Below are 20,205 nucleotides of genomic sequence, written 5' to 3'. Positions count from 1 at the left end.
CAGGGAGTGTCTGGTGCCTAGCAGGGGATCTTGAGAGATCTTTGCTAGAGCTGGTGAGAGAACTGTTAAGAGACCAGGACCCTGAGGTGGGACCGTGACAAGGCAGTGACCACAGGAAGGGGCCTGATACCCCCTACTGTTGCTGCAGAGCACATAGGTCACCTTGGTAGTCGAGTGATCTGCATGCAACAAAACAGGAGGTTCAGTGTCTGGAGCACAAGTGGCATAAATCTCGGTCCGAACCTGACTGAACAAGGGTAAGGCTGCACTGTCATGCCTACCACTTGGCAGTGGTAGCAGTGAAGAAAGCTTACTTCTCCACGATCATTGCATCCGCAAGTAGCCGGCCAGCAGGGCTTTTCTGAGTGATGAATGGGCTTTTATCATCTGGCCAAGAAAGCATTGCTCTGACATCCTTGGAGGCCTGCTGTAACAACTTTGCAAGATACTTTAGGCAGGGCTGGCCCCAGGCATGCCAGGGCCCTTGGGCACCAGCCTGCCCCGGGCCCCGGCACTCCCCTTCTGCGATTCGCAGCAGGATTAGTACCACGGATCGCAGGGCAGGAGATCCCAAGCAGTCCCCCATTCCCCTGCTCTACTTACCTTTCTCTGTGCTATTTTTTCAGCGGCGCAGCTGCATGCACAGGTTTGCCATCAATCAAGATGGCGGCCGAGGTTTCCCTAAGGGGCTGAAGCCTCTGCCGCCCTCTTGGTTGATGGCACGTACATGTGCTACACGCTTGCATTGCTGCCATCAACCAAGATGGCGGCAGAGCCTTCAGCCCCTTAGGGAAACCTTGGCCACCATCTTGATTGATGGCAAACCTGTACACGCAGTGTGTGCAGCCGCAAAAAACAGCAGAGAGAAAGGTAGGTGAAGCGGGGGAATGGCAGGCGGCTCTGCAGCTCCTGCCCAGAGCTTGGAAAAGTTAGTTTTTGAACTACAACTCCCATCAGCCCAATCCAGTGGCCATGCTGGCTGGGGCTGATGGGAGTTGTAGTTCAAAAAAGTAACTTTTCCAAGCTCTGCTCCTGCCCTGCTATCCGCGGCAGCAATCCTGCCACGGATTGCGGAAGGGGAGTGCAGGGGGCCCTCAACCAGTGCCCCACCTGGCCACCCTTTAGAACTGGCCCTGACTTTAGGAGCAAAATCGATCAGATTCAGACAGAGTTGGATGCCACAGTTAGAGCAAGTCCAATGGAGGCGTCCAGAGAACTGTCTGTTACACCTATATTGGATCAGTTTCAGTTATTTATTTATTTATTTATTATTTAATTCAATTTTTATACCGCCCATAGCAAGGCTCTCTGGGCGGTGTACATCAAGTAAAAACACTTTACATTCAATTTAAAAATAATTTATTGCAGCCTGAGGATGTGAACAAGATGCTTGAAGAAATGTAGCCCACAACCTACCACCTTGACCCTTGCCCATCCTAGCTGCTGAATACTAGCCATAAGAGACTGACTGGGTGCATCCAGAGAGTGATTAATGCTTCACCAGAAGAGAGGGAGATACCATCTGCCTTGAAGGAGGTGGTGGTGTGTCCCCTCCTGAAGAAGACCTCCCTGGACCCAGAAGTGTTAAACGTTTCTTGCCCAGTGGCAAATATCCCCTTTTTGGGCAAGGTGCTTGAGAAGGTGGTGGAGGACACTGATTGCTTGGATCCATTCCAGTCTGGCTTCAGGCCTGGCCATGGCACTGAAACTACCTTGGTTGCCTGGTTGATGACACATGTTGGACAGGGGCGTCACTAGGGCAGTGCAGCAGGTGCTGGCCGCACCGGGTGACACCACCAGACAGGGGTGACACCCAGAGCCGCCCCGCCGCTGCCCCGGCACCGCCTAGGCACCAACGAGAGTCTTCACATGCTGCGCCGGCTGCCTTCCTCGGCTGTTAGAAGGTGGAAGAGGCGGCAGACAATGAGGCGGGCCCTGTCGTTCAGCTGCGCGCTCCTAGAGGCCATGCGCGCACTCTGTCACACACGCGATCACTCAGAGTCTGAGAAAGAAGGCGCTGCGGGCTGTACCGGGTGACACCAACCCTAGTGACGCCACTGCTGTCAGGAGAGGGAGAGGGGGAATGTGACCTTGCTTGTTCTACTTGATCTCTCAGCAGCTTTTGATACTGTTGGCCATAGTATCCTTCTGAAACATCTCGAGGTGGTGGTTGGGGGCACTGTGTGTCAGTTTGTTCTGCTCACACCTCCAGACCCGCTTCCAAAAAGGAGTTATGGGAGGCTATCGTTCAGCACCATGGGAATTTTCCTATGGTGTTCTGCAGGGTTCCATCTTGTTCCCCATGCTATTTAACATCCATATGAAGCCACTGGGAACTGTTATCAGGTGACTTGGAGTGATATGCCAACAGTATGCAGATGACAGCCAGCTCTACCTCTTTATTCCATCTGAATCAGGACAGGCAGTTTTGGTGTTGGACCGGTGCTTGGAGGCAGTGATGGACTGGATGTGGGCCAATAAACTGAGGCTGAATCCTGAAAAGACAGAGGTGTTATGAGTCCGGAGTTCTCATGTCCAGGAGGTGGGAAGATGGCCTGTTCTGGATGGGGTTGCTCTTTCCTTGAAGGAGCAGATCCACAGCCTGGGGGTACTCATTGATATAACACTGTCACTGGAGGTTCAGGTGGCTTCAGTGGTAGGAGTGCCTTTTTCCAGCTCCAGCTGGTTTGCCTGCTTTATCCCTTTTGGATAGAGAAGACTTGGCTACAGTGCTCCATGCTCTGATAACTTCCAGACTGCATTATTGCAATGCACTCTATGTGGGGCTACCCTTGAAGACGACTCAGAAACTTCAACTGGTCCAAAATACAGCAGCAGGATTACTGGTGGGGGTTCCTTTTAGAACTCATATAACCCCTGTTTTAAAACAGCTGCATTGGTTGCCAGTTCAATTCTGAGCCAGTTTAAGGTGCTCACGTTAGTGTTTAAAGCCCTAAACAACTTAGGCCCCAAATATCTGAAAAACTGCCTCCTTTCCTATAGACCCTCTCAGATATTGAGATCAGCAGAAGGGGTCCTTTTGGTAGTTCTGCAGCCCTTGGAAGTTCAGGGAGGTGGCCCAGGAGAGGGCAATCTCTGTGGCAGCCCCTAAGCTGTGGGACTCCCTCCCCACCAAGGTGCGTCTGGTAACTTCATTGTACAACTTTTGGTGATTGCTGAAGACACACCTCTTTACCCTGGCCTTCAACACCTGAAATGTATATTTTTTGGATCCACCCTATTTGCATTTTCAGTGGGGGCATCCAGCCCACCAAACTCGAGCTGTGAGCATGAATCTATGCAGTGTTACAGCTGCTGCAAGCTGCCTCTGCCTCCAGTTCCAAAGAAGACTGTGCAGTGCCCTGCGTATGCACATGCAGCTGATATTTCTGACAGCAAGAGAGGTGAGAGGATCGCATGTTGTTCCAGGACAAGGCAGGGTTAGCGGTAGTCCTCCCACAAGGGTGGATCCTGTTGCCATTGTGATTGATGTACCTTTGAACCCCCAGTGTTTGTATACCCACTAGAGGGCCCAAAGCAGCATCTTTTGCTGGAATTAAAACCTGCACGTTGCTCTTATGTGTATATGAATCCACCCACAACCCCAAGAACACACATTAAAAGGTAAAATAAAGGTTGATTTATTGAAAGAGGAAACAGGAAAAATATGGCATTTCAATTACAGTAAAAAATGTGAGCAGTTTCTAACTTAACACAATTATTCATTCCTTAGATCTAAAGAGCAACCATGTCCCTAATCACATCCAAGATTGCATGGATTCACATCAGAGAAAGAAAGAAAAAGAGATATGCATAGATGTACCTTTCCTGAAGGGAATGAAGGCACAAAGTCAGGGTAAAGAATTATATGCTTGGTGAAAGCCAGGCTTTCTCGCTCTCTCCTCCTGCATATCACCACATGGCCAAGCATATCATTCTTATCCCTTTCCTTGCCCAGCATCCCAAGGTGCATGTTGAGATGATCATAGAGAGCAATGCAAGAAGTTTGTTCATCATCGTCATTCATCATTTTATTTGTATGCCGCCTTTCCACAACAAATTGTGCTCGAGGCTGCTTACAACAAGGTGAACAGAAAAGCATCTCAAAAACAATTGCAAAACGATTTCCTAATAACAAAAAATAATAAAACAGTAACATAAGTATAACAGCAAGCCAAAACAACTTTTCAATATTATAAACATAATAAAACAATTTTTTAAAAAGTTGTAGCATCACCCCCATCCCAGTAAACAACTCAACCAGGGCATTTTGTCACCTCATTAGTATCCAATGCTGGTGTACCAGAGCCCACAGACAAATCAGGAGGACACAGATCCAGCAAGTGATCAGAAGAGGAGTAAGAGGACAGACATGAAACAGACAAGCAAGGTTCAGTAAGGAACAGGAATGTTAAAGATTAAAGAAAAGATTATTACTCCAGGTATAACGTTCCCGGGAAGGAGTGTAACAATACCTCTTGCTCTTGGGGAAATTGTCATTCTAGTGGGTGCTCTGAGTTCCCCTTGCTCAGAGTGGGAGGCCAGGTTAAGGGGTGGTAGCAGTCTACCTACCATACAGGGTTGACGTTGATCGACCTAACCTTGGTAAGGAGAGACCTAGGGAGTGTCTGCCCGGGAACAAATGCCCAGGGGGTTGGGGATTGGCCTCAGAAGCAAAGACCCAAGGTCATGGACAGCTTTAAGTTGGATTCCTGCATTGAGCAGGAGGTTGGACTCAATGGCCTTATTGATCCCTTCCAAATCTACAATTCTATGATTTTATGTCCTGCACACTCTTCTTATGTTCAAGCCTGTCCCGTCTCTTTCCAGAAGCATGTGGGGCAGAGACTACATCAGATATAAGTCACAACAGAGAGGGTGGAGTTAAAGGTGGACCTTGTTCTCTGTGTGATCCATCAATATGTCTGTCCAGCTCCAGAAAATGTCAAGTATGAGCATTTGCTAAGGCCCCCAGCAAGAGACTGTTGGCCCTTTGACTCCACAAAATCCTAATCTTAAATGTGTTTGCATTGAATTGTGTGTAAATTCAGATGGGATGTACAGGTGAGCAATTTGGTACCTGAAAGAATTTCCTTTGTCCTGTTTGTCTACCTGTATGAAGTTAAAACTATACCTGCAGTCTCCTGAGTAAATGTATAGGTGTAAATTGCTGTGCCTAAGAAGTAATGTCTTACCTTGCGTGAGTTTTACTGATCTGAACTCTGTATCTGGCAAGGTCTATTGTTTAGTTAAAGGGATTATTTCTGGGCAAACCTGGAATTTGGAGCCTTCCTTATTATTCATGAACTTGGGTCTATACACGTTTTCCTGAGGTCAGCAAACCAGTTCTGACCATTCTGAAATTGGGCTCAATGAGCGACCTGTATTACGGGGCTCACCAAACTAGGTTCTTTTGCTCTGATCCACAGAGATAAATCTGAGAATAAGCCCCCCAAACAGGTGTACCCCTTTATACCATTCAGTGATGCACAGCACACACACAAGGCTGATTTTTCTGATCGAGTCTAGAGCAGGGCAGAGTTGGTAGAGGCCCCTCCTGAACACCCAGGGCCCTGGCTGCTGCCCTACTCTGCTGCCTTGTGATGCCAGATCTGGCTACAGCCCTTCCGCTAACTGATCGGCAGTACCTGCAAACCCCCTTTTCAGCTCAATTGTGTCTTTACCTTCCTCACACTTGGTGTCATATATGGTGTCAGGTGTAGGGCAGGTGAGCATGGCTTGGCCAAAATGGCCTCATGGGCAACTGGGAAAGCCTGATGGGCTTGCTTAAGCTTGCAGGCCAGAGGTACACCAACACCACACTAACATAGGTACTGTGCTGCTAAACCTCACCATGACAGCTAAAAGGATCTACATTCAGAGGTAGCGTATCTCTGAATAACAGATGTCAAAGACAAATAATAGGAAGAGGCATTCAGAAGCATCTGGCTGGCCAGTGTTTTAAAAAAGCATGCTGTAGCAGATTGAACATTGGTCTGATCCAGCAGGGCTCTTTTTCCAAGGTTTATCTAGCCCTGCATTCTGTTTCTAATAACAGCAAGTCCAGTAAAGTAAAGGTAAAGGTGTCCCCGCACTTATAGTGCGAGTCGTTTCCGACTCTCAGGGTGACATCTTGCGACGTTTACTAGGCAGACCATATATATGGGGTGGGATTGCCAGTTCTTTCCCCGGCCTTTCTTTACCCCCCAGCGTATGCCGGGTACTCATTTTACCGACCATGGATGGATGGAAGGCTGAGTGGACCTCGACCCCTTTTACCGGAGATTCGACTTCCTCCTTCCGTTGGAATCGAACTCCGGCCATGAGCAAAGCTTCGGCTGCGTTACCGCTGCTTACCACTCTGCGCCACAGAGGGGCAGTATCCCTGAGTAATTCATAAGAAGGACATACAATTAATATCCTTCCTCTGCTAATTTGTCACCATTAACTGGCATTCAGAGGTGTATCGCCCTTGAATGCATAAGTTACATTTAGCTATTATGGCATATTGCCTTTGATAGACCTGCCCTTCATAAGAACATAAGAAGAGCCTGCTGGATCAGGCCAATGACCCATCTAGTCCAACATCCTGTTCTCACAGTGGCCATCCAATGGCCACTGAATCAGTCTAATTTGTACCACAAATAAGGATCTTTGGATTGGGTCCTATTTCCCCCCCAAAAAATAAATTGTAAAAGGTATTGCATAAAGTTAGAAAAGAAGGGGAAAGAGAACAAAAATGGCATGCAACAACAATACCAGAAAGTTATAAATGGATAGAATTGAAATCATTAATAAAAATTCATTAGTACTAGAATTAATCATAAAAAAATCGTTTGTGCTAGAATAAATCATAAGGAATGTTTCCGACATAACAGTGACTGAGACATAACTAATACACACAAATGTAAGCAACGCTGGAGCAAAAAGGTAGAAGAGAAATTTTATATTTTGCCAGTGACAAAATACAGCATTATCTAACTATTTTGCAAGTGTCACGCTCGCTGTGAACGCATCAGCGCAGGCGTGCAGCGGGGGCTGCTGAAGCATTCACAGCAAGCAGAGCAGACGAGGTGGGCGGCTGGTGCAAGCAAACTGCAACGTCAACATTTTAGCTGCCTGCTTTGGTGTCAGCAGCAGCAGGCAAAGAGGGAGAGGACATGAACTGCAACCATGCTGGGCTCAAGGCTGGGGGCAGGGGAGAGACTGTTGAGCGGCTCACGCAGCGGCGGCGGCAGTGGTCTATGCAGAGGCAGTGGCAGCCTCAGTGGGAGACTGATGAGTGGCCTAGGTGGGGCAGTAGTTTTACCCCAGGCCAGTGGGGGCAGAAGGCCAGTAAATGGCCAAGGCAGGGCAGCAGCGGCAGCAGCCTGGGCAAGTGAGGATCTGATGAGGTTTGTGAGTGCCCAGGGGAAGGGAGTGGTTTCTGAGTGCTGGGGGAGGAGAATGGTTTGTGAGTGCCTCTGTGTGTGTGTGAGTCAGAGAGAGAAAGAGATTGGGGGGTGCCTGGTGTATGTATATGTTTGGGGGTGCTGTGTGTGTGTGTGTTTGGGGTGCCTGTGTGTTTGTGTGTTTGGGGGTGGGGATTGGTGAACAAAGCGAGGAGGGGGGCTCTGCTCCCCTAGTTCAACCATATAAAAATAAACTCCACATTCACAGTATAGAAAAAATGCTTGTATGTTGTCCTGAAAATTATTATTCCATACATTCATAAACAGAGCCCATTTTTCAATGAAACTATTGATCTGTTTCCTTGACTAGTGGCAGTTTGGGATACTGTAGTGGTCCCACCTGATGTAATCAGCATGAATTAATCTGTCCATTGGATCAGGGCTGTGCTGCAGAATCTGCACATTGCTGAATTCCAACTCACAGATTCCCATATGAAGTAGTCTGAGGAGCTGCCTCTCTGCCTTATTTATTTTCCTTAATCGCTAGGTCTACACCAGATTTGGCTGAAGCCCAAAGCTTGAAGCAAATTGGGCCAATTCAGGGAGATCCAGGCTGGGGCCAAGTTGGGTCAAAACAACCCCAGCTCACCTCAGGTCAGGTACACGTATGGCTACTCTCAGCTTCTGCTTCCTTTAAAATTGAGAACTGAAGTATAACATAGTCACTTTCCCACAGAGTTCCCGTAACTGTCGCTTCATCCACTTAGTAATCTCTATTAGTTAGAATCAAGTCAGGGACAGCTGATCCTCGAGTTCCTTCCTCCACTTTGTATAGGTGAAAGTTATGTCCAATACAAGTCAGGAATTTCTTGGAGGGACTATGTTTGGCAGTATTTGTCTCCCAACAGATATTGGGGTAACTGAAGTCCCCCATTACTACTAAATAGTACTTCCTTGAAACGTTGGCAATTTGCTTTTCACAAGTTTCATCCTTGCCTTCTTCTTGATTGGGCAGCCGGTAGTAGACTCTCCAACCACCATGTTCCTTTTATTCCTTGCCCCATCAATTTTAATCCAGATACTCTCGGTGGAGCTACCAAGCTCATCCTCCTCTATTTCTGAGCAGGAATACATATTTTTAACATATAGTGCAATTCTGCCTCCCTTTCTATTCCTTCTGTTTTTTGAACAAGTTATATCCTTCAATTGCAGTATTCCAGTCATGGGAGTCATCCCACCAAGTTTCAGTTATACCTATCAAGTCATATTTACCCTCCTGTATTAGGAGCTCAGGTTTGTCCTGTTTGTTTCCCATACTCTGGGCATTAGTATACAGACAGTGAAGACCATGTGATTTATGGCCTGACTTCCTTCCTACACCTTTACGAAGACTAGTATTGGTCCCTGTTAGAGCCATTCTCTCCGTTCCTGTTACTACATAAGCTTTCATCAATCATTACCACCAAGTTTACATCTCCCTCCCCTTTAGGATTCAGTTTAAAGCCCTCCTGATGAGGTTCACATGTTGTGGCCAAACACATTCTTCCCAGTCCTTGTGAGGTACAACTCCTCAATTGCCAGCAGTCCAAATTCCAGGAAGTGTAGCCCATGGTCCCAGAATCCAAATCTCTCACGTTGGCACCACCTTTGTAGCCAGTCATTCACCCAGAGTATTTTTCTTTCCCTATAGATATATTGATGGTATAGATCTACAGTCCTAATTGGACTGCAGATCTATAAAATCTCAAGATAGATCTATAGATGTTATCGATCTATATGGTGGGGAAGTGCATTCTGGGGCAAATATACATGATGGGCAGCCACTGCGGGTGAGAGGTGAGCAAGACTCCCATACAGATGCAGCCGTGCTGCCCACCCAGCACTGAAACAGCTGGTAGGAGGGTTCATGGGTGGTTGCTGGGCTAGTAAGAGGCTTTCGGAGCACCTGGAGACCCCGGCCAGCTGCTGATGCTAGGCCTGACACTTAGAGATATGCTGTCACTCTCAGGTGAAGTTGTATGGGGGGAAAACATGGCTGCCCCCTTGGCACCAAGGTGGGAGCCATGTTTTTATCCTCCATTTCAACTGTCCCTGAGAACAATCACTTGTCAGCAAGTCCTGTCACTCCCAGGAGGACTTGCAACTACATTGTTTTGAACAGGTGTGATAGCAACAGCAATGCATCCTAGCTATAAACCTGTAGGCAGCTGTGATTGTTTTAAAAACATAAGAGTTTTTCTCAACACTTTTTGAGATTTTTAAAGAATATCAGTATTAAGCAGCTGATAAATGCTTTTAAATATAAATACGTAAAAGACAACCAAGAGGCAGACCACCTCATTAGTATTGCACCGGGGCATGGTGGCAGCTCACAGCCACCAGATGCTCAGCCAATGAGCCAAGGCCAGGCATCTGCACCAGTGGGTCCTGCCAGGGCACTAGAGCCCCAGCAGCTGCCTGAGGGTGCCGGGTGCTGACACCAGGATTGGAGCTAACATAGCAGACCCTTGAAGCTATATAGGAAGCTGCCTTATACTGAGTCAGACCATTTATTTTTTTAAATTTATTATTTGATTTATTTATTTGTATCCCGCCCTTCCTCCCAGCAGGAGCCCAGGGCATCATTGGTCTATCTACTTCAGTATTGCCTATTATTGTTATTTCTTGGATGTATGTCCCACACCCTTCTCCAAAGGAGCCCAGAGCTTCTGCACTAACTGGCAATGACTCTCCAAGATTTCTGGCTGAGATCTCTCCCAGCCGTACCTAGAGATGCCAGTGATTGAACTTGGGACCGTTTGCATGCAAAGAAGATGTTCTTCTACTGAGCTATGGCCCTTCTCCATCACGGGCAGTGGCATATATTTGTCAGTGATATGGGACTGGTTCTCTGGAATCACTTGATCCTCAGGATCAGGAGGCGTACGGTCCAGGTAGGGTGTATTCCATCTTCAGCTTGCCAGCCAGCCAGCCAGTTGCAGTGACATATGGGTAGCAAATGGGCCCTGAATTTGGGGTACTCCTGACTCAAAACATCATCTCACCCACATTTTGCAAGATCTTTCGTTTCACTCCAGCATTTTTCCCAGTCATCTTGGTTAACTGACCAGAAGGGGAATAGAACATCATTAATACAATGTCCACTCTGTGAATAAGCAGAACGATGAAATTCAATTTTCTCTCCAATTATCATATGCCCAGTGAGTGTTTAATGGCAAATATAAAACCTTTACACTTTCTCTCTCTCCCTTCTTTTTTGTGACCAGATCGAGTTCACTGATGCACGCTCAAAATAATGGGTTTGCAACAGCCAAATTACAGTTTTCTAACTTTACTGTCACTTCCTTCTCCCCTCCCAATTTCAGATCAGTTTTCTCTTCCAGAGAAATGAAGTCCTTCAGGAAAAACACACCATTTGGAGTCAGTAATAAGATGTAGCTGGATCAGCAAACAAGGACGCAAATGGAAACAGCAGGCAAGATTTGAGCTTGGACAGCTGCTTATCCTAATGTGATTTTTCATCCTAGAATGATCACAGCATGTGTTGTTGAATATGGCATAAGATAAAAAGCCATATCCCTAGACGCCGCTAGGTGGCAATGTAGGTAAAACACAAATGCATCGGAACATAAGAGAATTTCTTTAAGTTCAGTTTGCCACCCATTTTTTGCCTAAAGCAGCATTTCAAGGCTAATCTGAAAGTCCCTACACTGGGTGAGGATCCAAAGAATTCCTAAAGTTTAAAAATGTACAGGTGTGTAACACTAATGACATTTCACTGTGCATGTGATTGGGTCCACACACCCCAAGCCACTGAAAATATGAATACAGGTTGCAAGGTAAGCTGCATGGTGGGTGCCGGGTGCCTCTCATCAGCATCAGATGTCAGCGCTGGACATACAAAGCAAGTGAAGAAACTTTCTGCGCAATGGGCAAAGTTAATCCGACTCAGGAAGTGAAATTCCAAAGTTAATGTGTCCATAAACAATGATGGGACTTTACTCTCTCTCTCTCTCTCTCTCTCTCTCTCTCTCTCTCCCCCTCTCCCTCCCTCCCTCCCTCTCTATATGGAAAATGGAAATGGACTGCCTTCAAGTCGATTCCGACTTATGGGCGACCCTACGAATAGGGTTTTCATGGTAAGCGATATTCAGAGGGTGTTTACCATTGCCTTCCTCTGAGGCTGAGAAGCAATGACTGGCCCAAGGTCACCCAGTGAGCTTCATGGCTGTGTGGGGATTCGAATCCTGGTCTCCCAGGTCGTAGTCCAACACTAACCCAGCCTTTCCCAACCAGTGTGCCTCCAGATGTTGTTGGGCCACAACTCCCATCAGCCTCAGCCAGCATTGCCAATGGTCAGGAAGATGGGAGTTGTGGTCCAACAGCATCTGGTGGCACACTGGTTGGGAAAGGCTGCTGTAACCACTATGCCACACTGGCTCTCCTCTCTCTCTCTATATATATATATTTGTTTTCTCTAGATTTTGCAGGGTAGATAAGTATCCAAAGCCACCAGGAACCCTGAGGTCTGAGTGCAGCGGTGCCACGTGGTATGCTGCCAGGAGTTCAGTCTGGGACACCATCTTGGTCAGTGAAGTGTGACTGTGGACGGGCCACACTCTGGCCATGTCCACACCAGACATTTAATGCACTATATATTTCACCCAAAGAATCCTGGGGACTGTAGTTTACCCCTCACAGAGCTGCAATTCTCAGTACCCTTAACAAACGACAGCTCCCAGGATTCTTGAGGGGAAGCAGTACACTTTAAATGTGCTCCAAATGTGTGGCATGGATATGACCTTATACTGTCAAGGCTGAGCTATGGACAGCAGACTGAGGTGAACCAGGAGTTGTGGGGCAAAGCTAGTAGTTAGGACCATGGAAGAAGACAAAGACAAAGGACAAACAACCATCAGGACCAAGGATACAAGAACACAACAGAGCTCAGGAGGACCTCATTGACCTCATTTGCAACAGGAAGGCCCGTCTTGTCCAGGAGAATCTAAAGACCAGCTTTTGTAGGTGGAATCAGTCCAGGGCCTAAAGGTACTTTACTGGAACAGCTGGCACCTGCAGTTCAGTGGTTCACCACATGGGGCAGCTATCCACAGATCCCGGCAGCAACTTATACCCACCCACGCTGGCCACCATTGGCAGGCTCCCCATGGGCATCTGGTTGGCCACTGTGAGAACAGAATGCTGGACTAGATGGGCCATTGGCCTCATCCAGCAGGGAGTCTTCTTATTTTATTTATTTATTATTTGATATATATCCCGCCTTCCTCTCAGCAGGTTCTTAGAAGTTATGAAAGGCACCCTGTCAAATTTTTCTTTTGGTTACTGGCAGTTCTGATTTTTTCCATACAACATTTTCAGTATCAATAAAAAAAATTAATAAAAAGCTTCCTGCTTGGGCTAAAACTTTGGCCCCACTTGAGTGTTGTTAGGAAACCCCTATTCCCCTCCCAGAGCTACAATTCCCAGAGTTAATAGTTAAACCACTCTAAGAACTGTAATGTTGTGAGAGGAATATGGGTCTCCTAACAACTCTCAGTACCCTTCACAAACCGCCATTCCCTGTATTCTTTGAGGGCCAACCATGACTCTTTAAAGTGGAATAATACTGCTTTCCCCCTCAGGATGCACACCTTAACGTGGTGAGGGGGTTTGAGAGTGTTGAAGAAGCTAAGAGCAATGCTGTCAGGAGTCTAGACCAAGAGGCTAAACTCCTAGCAGGGGCACCCAAGACGGAATGGTCAAAGCTGAGACACCAGACTAAGATGCATCCAAACTCAGAGGAAGGCAATGGTAAACCCTTACCACGAAAACCCTATGAACAGAGTATCCAAAATGCAACACAAGATAGTGCTGGAAGATGAGACCCCCAGGTCAGAAGGCACTGACTGAGCTACTGGGGAACAACAAAGGACAAGTACGAGTAGCACTGTGACTAATGATGTAGCTGGGTCAAAGCCGAAAGGAAGCCCAGAGGCTGATGTGCACAGATGCGAAAGGAGAGTCTGGAGTTGTACAACGCACACAATAGGAACATGGAATGTGAGAAGCATGAACCAGCGAAAATTAGAAATTGTCAAGCAAGAAATGGAATGTATCAACATTATAATACTTGGCATGAGTGAATTAAAATGGACAGGGATGGGACATTTTCAGTCAGGCAACTACAAAATATTTTATGCAGGAAATGAGAAATTAAGAAAAAATGGGGTTGCTTTAATAGTGAGAAGTGATGTAGCAAAAGCAATTAGGAGCTATAATGCAAGGTCTGAGAGAGTGATATCAATGAGATTAAACAGAAAACCTACTAACATAACCGTCATCCAAGTCTATGCTCCAACGGCAAAAGCAGAAGAAGACGAACTGGAGAGATTTTACGCAGATCATGAAAAACTATGGAATGCTTTAAAAGAACTAGGGGTGCCACAGCATCTGATTGTCCTGATGTGCAACCTATATTCTGCACAAGAGGCTACTATAAGGACAGAATATGGAGAAACTGACTGGTTCCCAGTTGGAAAGGGTGTGAGACAGGGGTGTATTTTATCACCTTATTTGTTTAATCTATACGCAGAACATATACAGAAAGCAGGATTGGACCAAGATGAAGGAGGTGTGAAAATTGGAGGGAGAAACATCAATAATTTAAGATATGCAGAAGACACCATACTACTAGCAGAAACCAGTAATGATTTGAAACGAATGCTGATGAAAGTTAAAGAGGAAAGCACAAAAGCAGGACTACAGCTGAATGTCAAAAAGACTAAAGGAATGACAACAGAAGATTTATGTGACTTTAAAGTTGACAATGAGGACATTGAACTTGTCAAGGATTATCAATACCTTGACACAGTCATTAACCAAAATGGAGACAATAGTCAAGAAATCAGAAGAAGGCTAGGACTGGGGAGGGCAGCTATGAGAGAACTGAAAAGGTCCTCAAATGCAAAGATGTATCACTGAACACTAAAGTCAGGATCATTCATACCATGGTATTTCCTATCTCTATGTATGGATGTGAAAGTTAGACAATGAAAAAAGCGGATAAGAGAAAAATCAACTCATTTGAAATGTGGTGCTGGAGGAGAGCTTTGCGGGTACTATGGACTGTGAAAAAGACAAATAATTGGGTGTTATAACAAATTAAACCAGAACTATCACTAGAAGCCAAAATGATGAAAGTGAGGCTATCATACTGTGGACACCTAATGAGAAGACATGATTCACTAGAAAAGACAATAATGCTGGGAAAAACAGAAGGGAGTAGGAAAAGAGGAAGACCAAACAAGAGATGGATTGATTCCATAAAGGAAGCCACAGACTTAAACTTACAAGATCTGAACAGGGTGGCTCATGACAGATGCTTTTGGAGGTCACTGATTCATAGGGTCACCATAAGTCGTAATCGACTTGAAGGCACATAACAACAACAATACTGCTTTAAAAGTATAGTTGAAATAGATCCTCCACTTCCGAGAGCAGAAAACAGTGGAGGACTGGTATTCCTTAGCCCTGATTCTCTCTAAACTATTAAAAGGCGGACAGCAAGGTACAGAGAGATGGGAGGATCCTAGATTTGATTGATGATGCATGGAGGGAAGATAAGTTACCATATGAAGATGTGGCAATACCATTGAATGAGCTTCCTGAACCAGAACAAGACAATGGTGGCACAACAGAAACAGTAAAAGAACAAGAAATGAAATGGAATGACTTGGCATTGCAGTATCTTCATGAAAATATTCCTCCAACAGGAAACTAGTCTGTCAGTGATGCTTCTTGCAGTAGCTTCCCTGCAAAAAAAATTTTTTTTTGCAGCTCTTCATCATCTTATATTAACTTGCTTTAAGTGGGAAAAAAGACATTTGCAAAACTTCTAGTCCTGTGTCACTGATTAGGTCAAAGCCTTAATAGCTGCATACACCTACTGTGTGTTAATTAATAATTCCTTAAAATGTTCAGATAATAGGGTTGTTGTTTTTAAATTATGTTTCAGTATTAGGTTATGTGATATAAGTCAAAGATATGAAATCTGATTTACAGTAGTAGTAAATATTAACCAAACTGTGTATGATTAATGTCATTCTCTATTTGGCACTTTTTTTTATGTTACATGACTTCTCCCAAGTTAGACATGGAGATAAATCTGGACTTTCTTTTACTGTCTCTGAGTCTTCCTTATGGGAAGACTGCTTCTGACTGAGATAAGTGTTAAAGGAATTCTACATAGGCATCTCTGAAGAGAGGAAAAGGAGCCTTGCAATTTGTATATTCTGCTTACAGATTTCACTCCCATTGAAAGAGAAATCTTGTTAACATTTATTCTATATATTTATATTAAAGAAATGTGTTTGTAAAAAAAAAAGTATAGTTGAAATAGGGCCTTTGTCTGGGCAAGAATGATCTTCCTGGATCTCCATCCTGGCTTGATTCCTCAGCACTTACTCCTGGTATTGTGCCTTGGCATTGACACCACCACCATCTAAACCTAACTTGTGTTTCTTGCTTGGATCAACTCTGAGAGCTCCTCACAACTCAGCTTTGACAGTGATTTTTTTTTAATATAAGCCTCAGCCGCACTGAATGTGTTAGCGTTGAGGCAAGTATTGAAATCAGAGAACATTCAGTGCAGCCCTAAGTGGTGGCTGCTAGCACAAAACTCTGCAAATTATTATTATTATTGCTTACTATTTATAACATTTCTACACCATTCTTCTGCCAAGGAACACAGAGCAGCCGGCACATATAATGCTTCCATAGTTGCATTCAGTGTTTTAGGCATTCAGTATAAGACTGCAGTGGAACACTCTTAAGTCTACCACAGAGATCAGTGGAACTGAATTCAAAACATGTTCAGTTTTTCCTCTTTATTTGATTGCATCACTGTTTACTTTATTATTTGGTTGGTTCTTTTTATTTTGTGAGCTGTGATTGCCGCAGTATCTGTCTTAATATTAGGCATTATTATAAATACATTAGGAATATTAGAAAGAAAGAAATACATGCAATAAAATGCTAGCACAGGCAGTATCAGCCAGAGTTCAAACATGACTAGTGTGACCCTGTGTGTGTCTACTCAGAAGTAAGTCCCATTGAGTTCAATGGGGCTTACTCCCAGGTAAGTGTATACGGAATTGCAGCATAAAAGCCTGCACTTTTTAAACCTCTTTTAATTTTAAAATAAATGGTCCTTTCTGAAAATGAAAACCCTAGCTGTGGTGGTACCATTGAAACAGCCCTTCCCAGGATCTGCACAAATCTAATATCGCAAATAGAAAAAACCCAAAACAAAATTTCTACCACTAGCATAGATCTTACTGCAGGAGTAGCCAACATGGTGCCCTCCGTATTTGTTGGACTCCAATTCCCATCAGTCTCAACCTATATGGCCCATGGTTCAGGATGATGGGACCTGGAGTTCAACAACTCCTGTAGGACTACAGGTTCCCCAGCCCTGGTATAAAATATGAAAATCAATAAGAAATGTTATGCAATTACAGAACGCGTGGGGAAAACTTTTGGCCCTCCAGATGTTGCTGACTGTTGGCCATGTTTGCCAAGGCTGATGGGAGGGCTGATGGGAGTTGTAGTTCAGCAACAACTGGAGGGCCACAGGTTCCCCACATTTGGATTACAGCATCCCTGACAGATGGACATCCAACTTCTGCTGAAATACCTCCAGCTAAGCAGATCATCTTCCAAGGCAGTCTGTTCTACTGTCGAACAGTTCTGACTGTTAGAAATGCTTAGCCTAAATTTGTTTCCAGGCAGTTTCTACTTCTTGGTTCTAATCCTGCCCTCTGGAGCAGTAGACAACAAGCCTGGTCCATCTTCTGCATGATGGACCTTCACATATTTAAAGACAGCTAACATGTCTTTTCTTAATTTTCCCAAAACTGCATTCCATCCTTTAACTCAGGGGTTCCCAAACTGTGGTCCATGGACCACCAGTGATCTGACATTTTCATTCAGGTGGTCCATGGCATGTCTGCATTAAATATTCTACCTTTCTTAAACTTGTGTTTTTATTTCCTTTTTTATTTCTTATATTGTATTTTATTGTACTACAGTTTGAATTCTATGGAATTCTCTGGACCGCGTGGCGCCGAAACGTCCTCTCCCCCTGAACAGAACTCAGTTAGCACCTTGGTATACTCCACGGTTGCGAAATCTGAGACAGGAGGTGAGACGACTAGAATGCCGGTGGAGGAAATCCCGTTCCGAAGATGTCCGGACACAGGTTAGAGCAGCAGTAACTGCCTACCAAGTGGCAATAAAGGCAGAAAAGAAGAGGTTCTTTGCTGCCTCTATTGCGTCCGCAGAGTGCTGTCCCAGGAGGTTGTTCCAAGTGGTCCGAAGCCTGGTTGGTCCAGTTGCTCAGGAACCCTTGGAACAGTCTAAGGCCTCCTGTGACAAATTAGCAAAGCATTTTGCCGACAAAATCGAACATTTACGGAGCTCAATTCCGTACGCCGTGGACACAGTAAATGAAACAGAGTTGGCCAGTTGCAATCCGGTCAAATGGGATCGGTTTCGACCTCTTCCTTCTGAGGATGTGGACAAGGTGCTCTCGACTGTGAAGCCTACCACCTGTCTAACTGATCCTTGCCCATCGTGGCTCCTTGTGAGCTGCAAAGAGAAATTGGGCGAGGGGATTAAGGCGGTGGTCAATGCATCCTTGGAGGAGGGTGTAATGCCATTAGCACTCAAGGAGGCAATTGTAAAGCCCATCTTAAAGAAGTCCTCCTTGGATCCCCAAGTTTTGAATAACTTTCGCCCAATTTCGAATCTACCATTCCTGGGCAAGATCATTGAGCGAGTGGTGGCTAATCAGTTGTCGACACACTTGGATGAAACGGATTATTTGGATCCATACCAATCGGGTTTCAGGACTGGACATGGAACTGAAACAGCCTTGGTCGCTCTGGTTGATGATATGAGGAGGGCATTAGATAGGGGAGAATTCACCTTTCTTGTCCTCCTCGATCTCTCAGCGGCTTTTGATACTGTCGACCACAGTATCCTTTTACATCACCTGGAGGAATCGGGAATAGGAGGCACTGTACTACGGTGGTTCCATTCCTTTCTTTCCGACAGGCATCAACAGGTAGCATTGGGGGAGGAGGTTTCAGACCCTTGGCCTCTCAATTGTGGTGTGCCACAGGGCTCTATCCTCTCTCCCATGCTATTTAATATCTATATGAAGCCGCTGGGGACAATCATCAGGAGATTTGGGCTGCAGTGTCACCAATATGCGGATGACACTCAGCTCTATCTCTCGTTTAAATCTTCACCAGAGTCTGCTGTGGAGACCATGTCCAAATGCCTGGAATCCGTGAGTGGATGGATGGGAAGGAACAGGCTGAAGTTGAATCCTGATAAGACTGAGGTGCTACTCGTGGGAGACAAGGGAAGGCTGGGAGATGTTGACCTGGTGTTCGACGGGTTGAAATTGCCCCTGAAGGACCAGGTCCGCAGCCTTGGGGTTGTTCTTGATTCCAAGCTGTCCATGGAGGCTCAGATTTCGGCAGTGAGCCGGGCAGCTTGGTATCAATTACACCTCATTCATAGACTGCAGCCCTACCTTCCTGCTCATCAGCTCCCACTGGTGGTACATGCCCTGGTCACCTCTCGGTTGGATTACTGTAATGCGCTCTACGTGGGGTTACCCTTGAAAACGGTCCAGAAATTACAACTTATACAAAATGCTGCGGCTCGACTACTTACAAACTGTCGCCGCCGGGAACACATCACCCCAGTGTTGTTCGACCTACACTGGCTTCCAGTTATTTTCCGGGCCCAATTCAAGGTGTTGGTATTAACCTTTAAATCCCTATACGGTCTCGGCCCAGTTTATCTGATGGAGCGCCTCCAGCGCCACCAACCATGCCGCCCAACAAGATCAGCCACACAGGACCTTCTCTCAATCCCGCCAACTAAAACAGCTAGGTTGGCGGGGACAAGAGAGAGGGCATTTTCAGTGGCAGCCCCCACTCCCTGGAACTCCCTCCCGTATGACCTTCGACATGCCCCTTCCCTGAATGTATTCCGCCAAGCTTTGAAGATCTGGCTCTTCAGACAGGCCTTTGGGACTTACGGGGAGGGTTAAATTTTTACGACGAATAGCCTACTACTCTGTACTGGAACTGTTTTATTGTTTTATTGTTATATTGTATTTTATGATGTATTTTATTATGATGTAATGTATTGTTGTTAAATTGTACGTCGCCTAGAGTGACCATTGGCCAGATAGGCGACCCACAAATTAAATTATTATTATTATTATTATTAATAATAATAATTCTATGGAAAGGCAATTGTATTACAATATAAAAAATAAAAGCAATAAAGATACAATTAGAAATCATATAGCATTTAGCACAGTGCATTACCATTGCTACAACAGGCAGAAAAAGTGCTTGCAAAAAATGTGTACATGAGTAAAAACTGCATACAAAAAGGTACTTATTAGGAGAAATTTGCACTAAAATGCTGAAGAATTTTCATGAGATTTTTTTTAAAAATCACGAATTGCTGCAGAAATATGGAGAACCAAATTTAAGATTAGCAAAATGAGAAATGGAGAGGACCGAAACTGATAGATCATTGCATCTCAATTAGCAATATTCAAGTAGAAAAAAAGTTTGAGAACTACTGCTTTAATTCAATCCCTGCTTCAGCAATTGTGGCTCTATGAGGAGAATAGGAGTCTCCTAACAGCTCTCCACAACCTGATTGATTGATTGATTGATTGATTGATTGATTGCACTTGCATACCGCCCCATAGCCGAAGCTC

At 45.2% G+C, this 20,205-nt stretch overlaps 1 protein-coding gene across 1 annotated transcript; it reads left to right on the top strand.

Annotated features, from left to right (window-relative positions):
* Positions 1-7,339: 7,339 nt before the first annotated feature.
* Positions 7,340-15,171, top strand: LOC133370528 (anaphase-promoting complex subunit 13-like). The gene is made up of 2 exons (XM_061597013.1): positions 7,340-7,378; positions 14,947-15,171. The coding sequence occupies exons 1-2, from the start codon at positions 7,340-7,342 to the stop codon at positions 15,169-15,171; spliced, it is 264 nt and encodes an 87-aa protein (XP_061452997.1).
* Positions 15,172-20,205: the final 5,034 nt, after the last annotated feature.

The sequence above is a fragment of the Rhineura floridana genome, chromosome 1 (assembly GCF_030035675.1).
Source record: "Rhineura floridana isolate rRhiFlo1 chromosome 1, rRhiFlo1.hap2, whole genome shotgun sequence".
NCBI lineage: Eukaryota > Metazoa > Chordata > Lepidosauria > Squamata > Rhineuridae > Rhineura > Rhineura floridana.
Note: the sequence above shows the minus strand (reverse complement) of the source record. Positions and strands in the feature narration are given on the sequence as shown.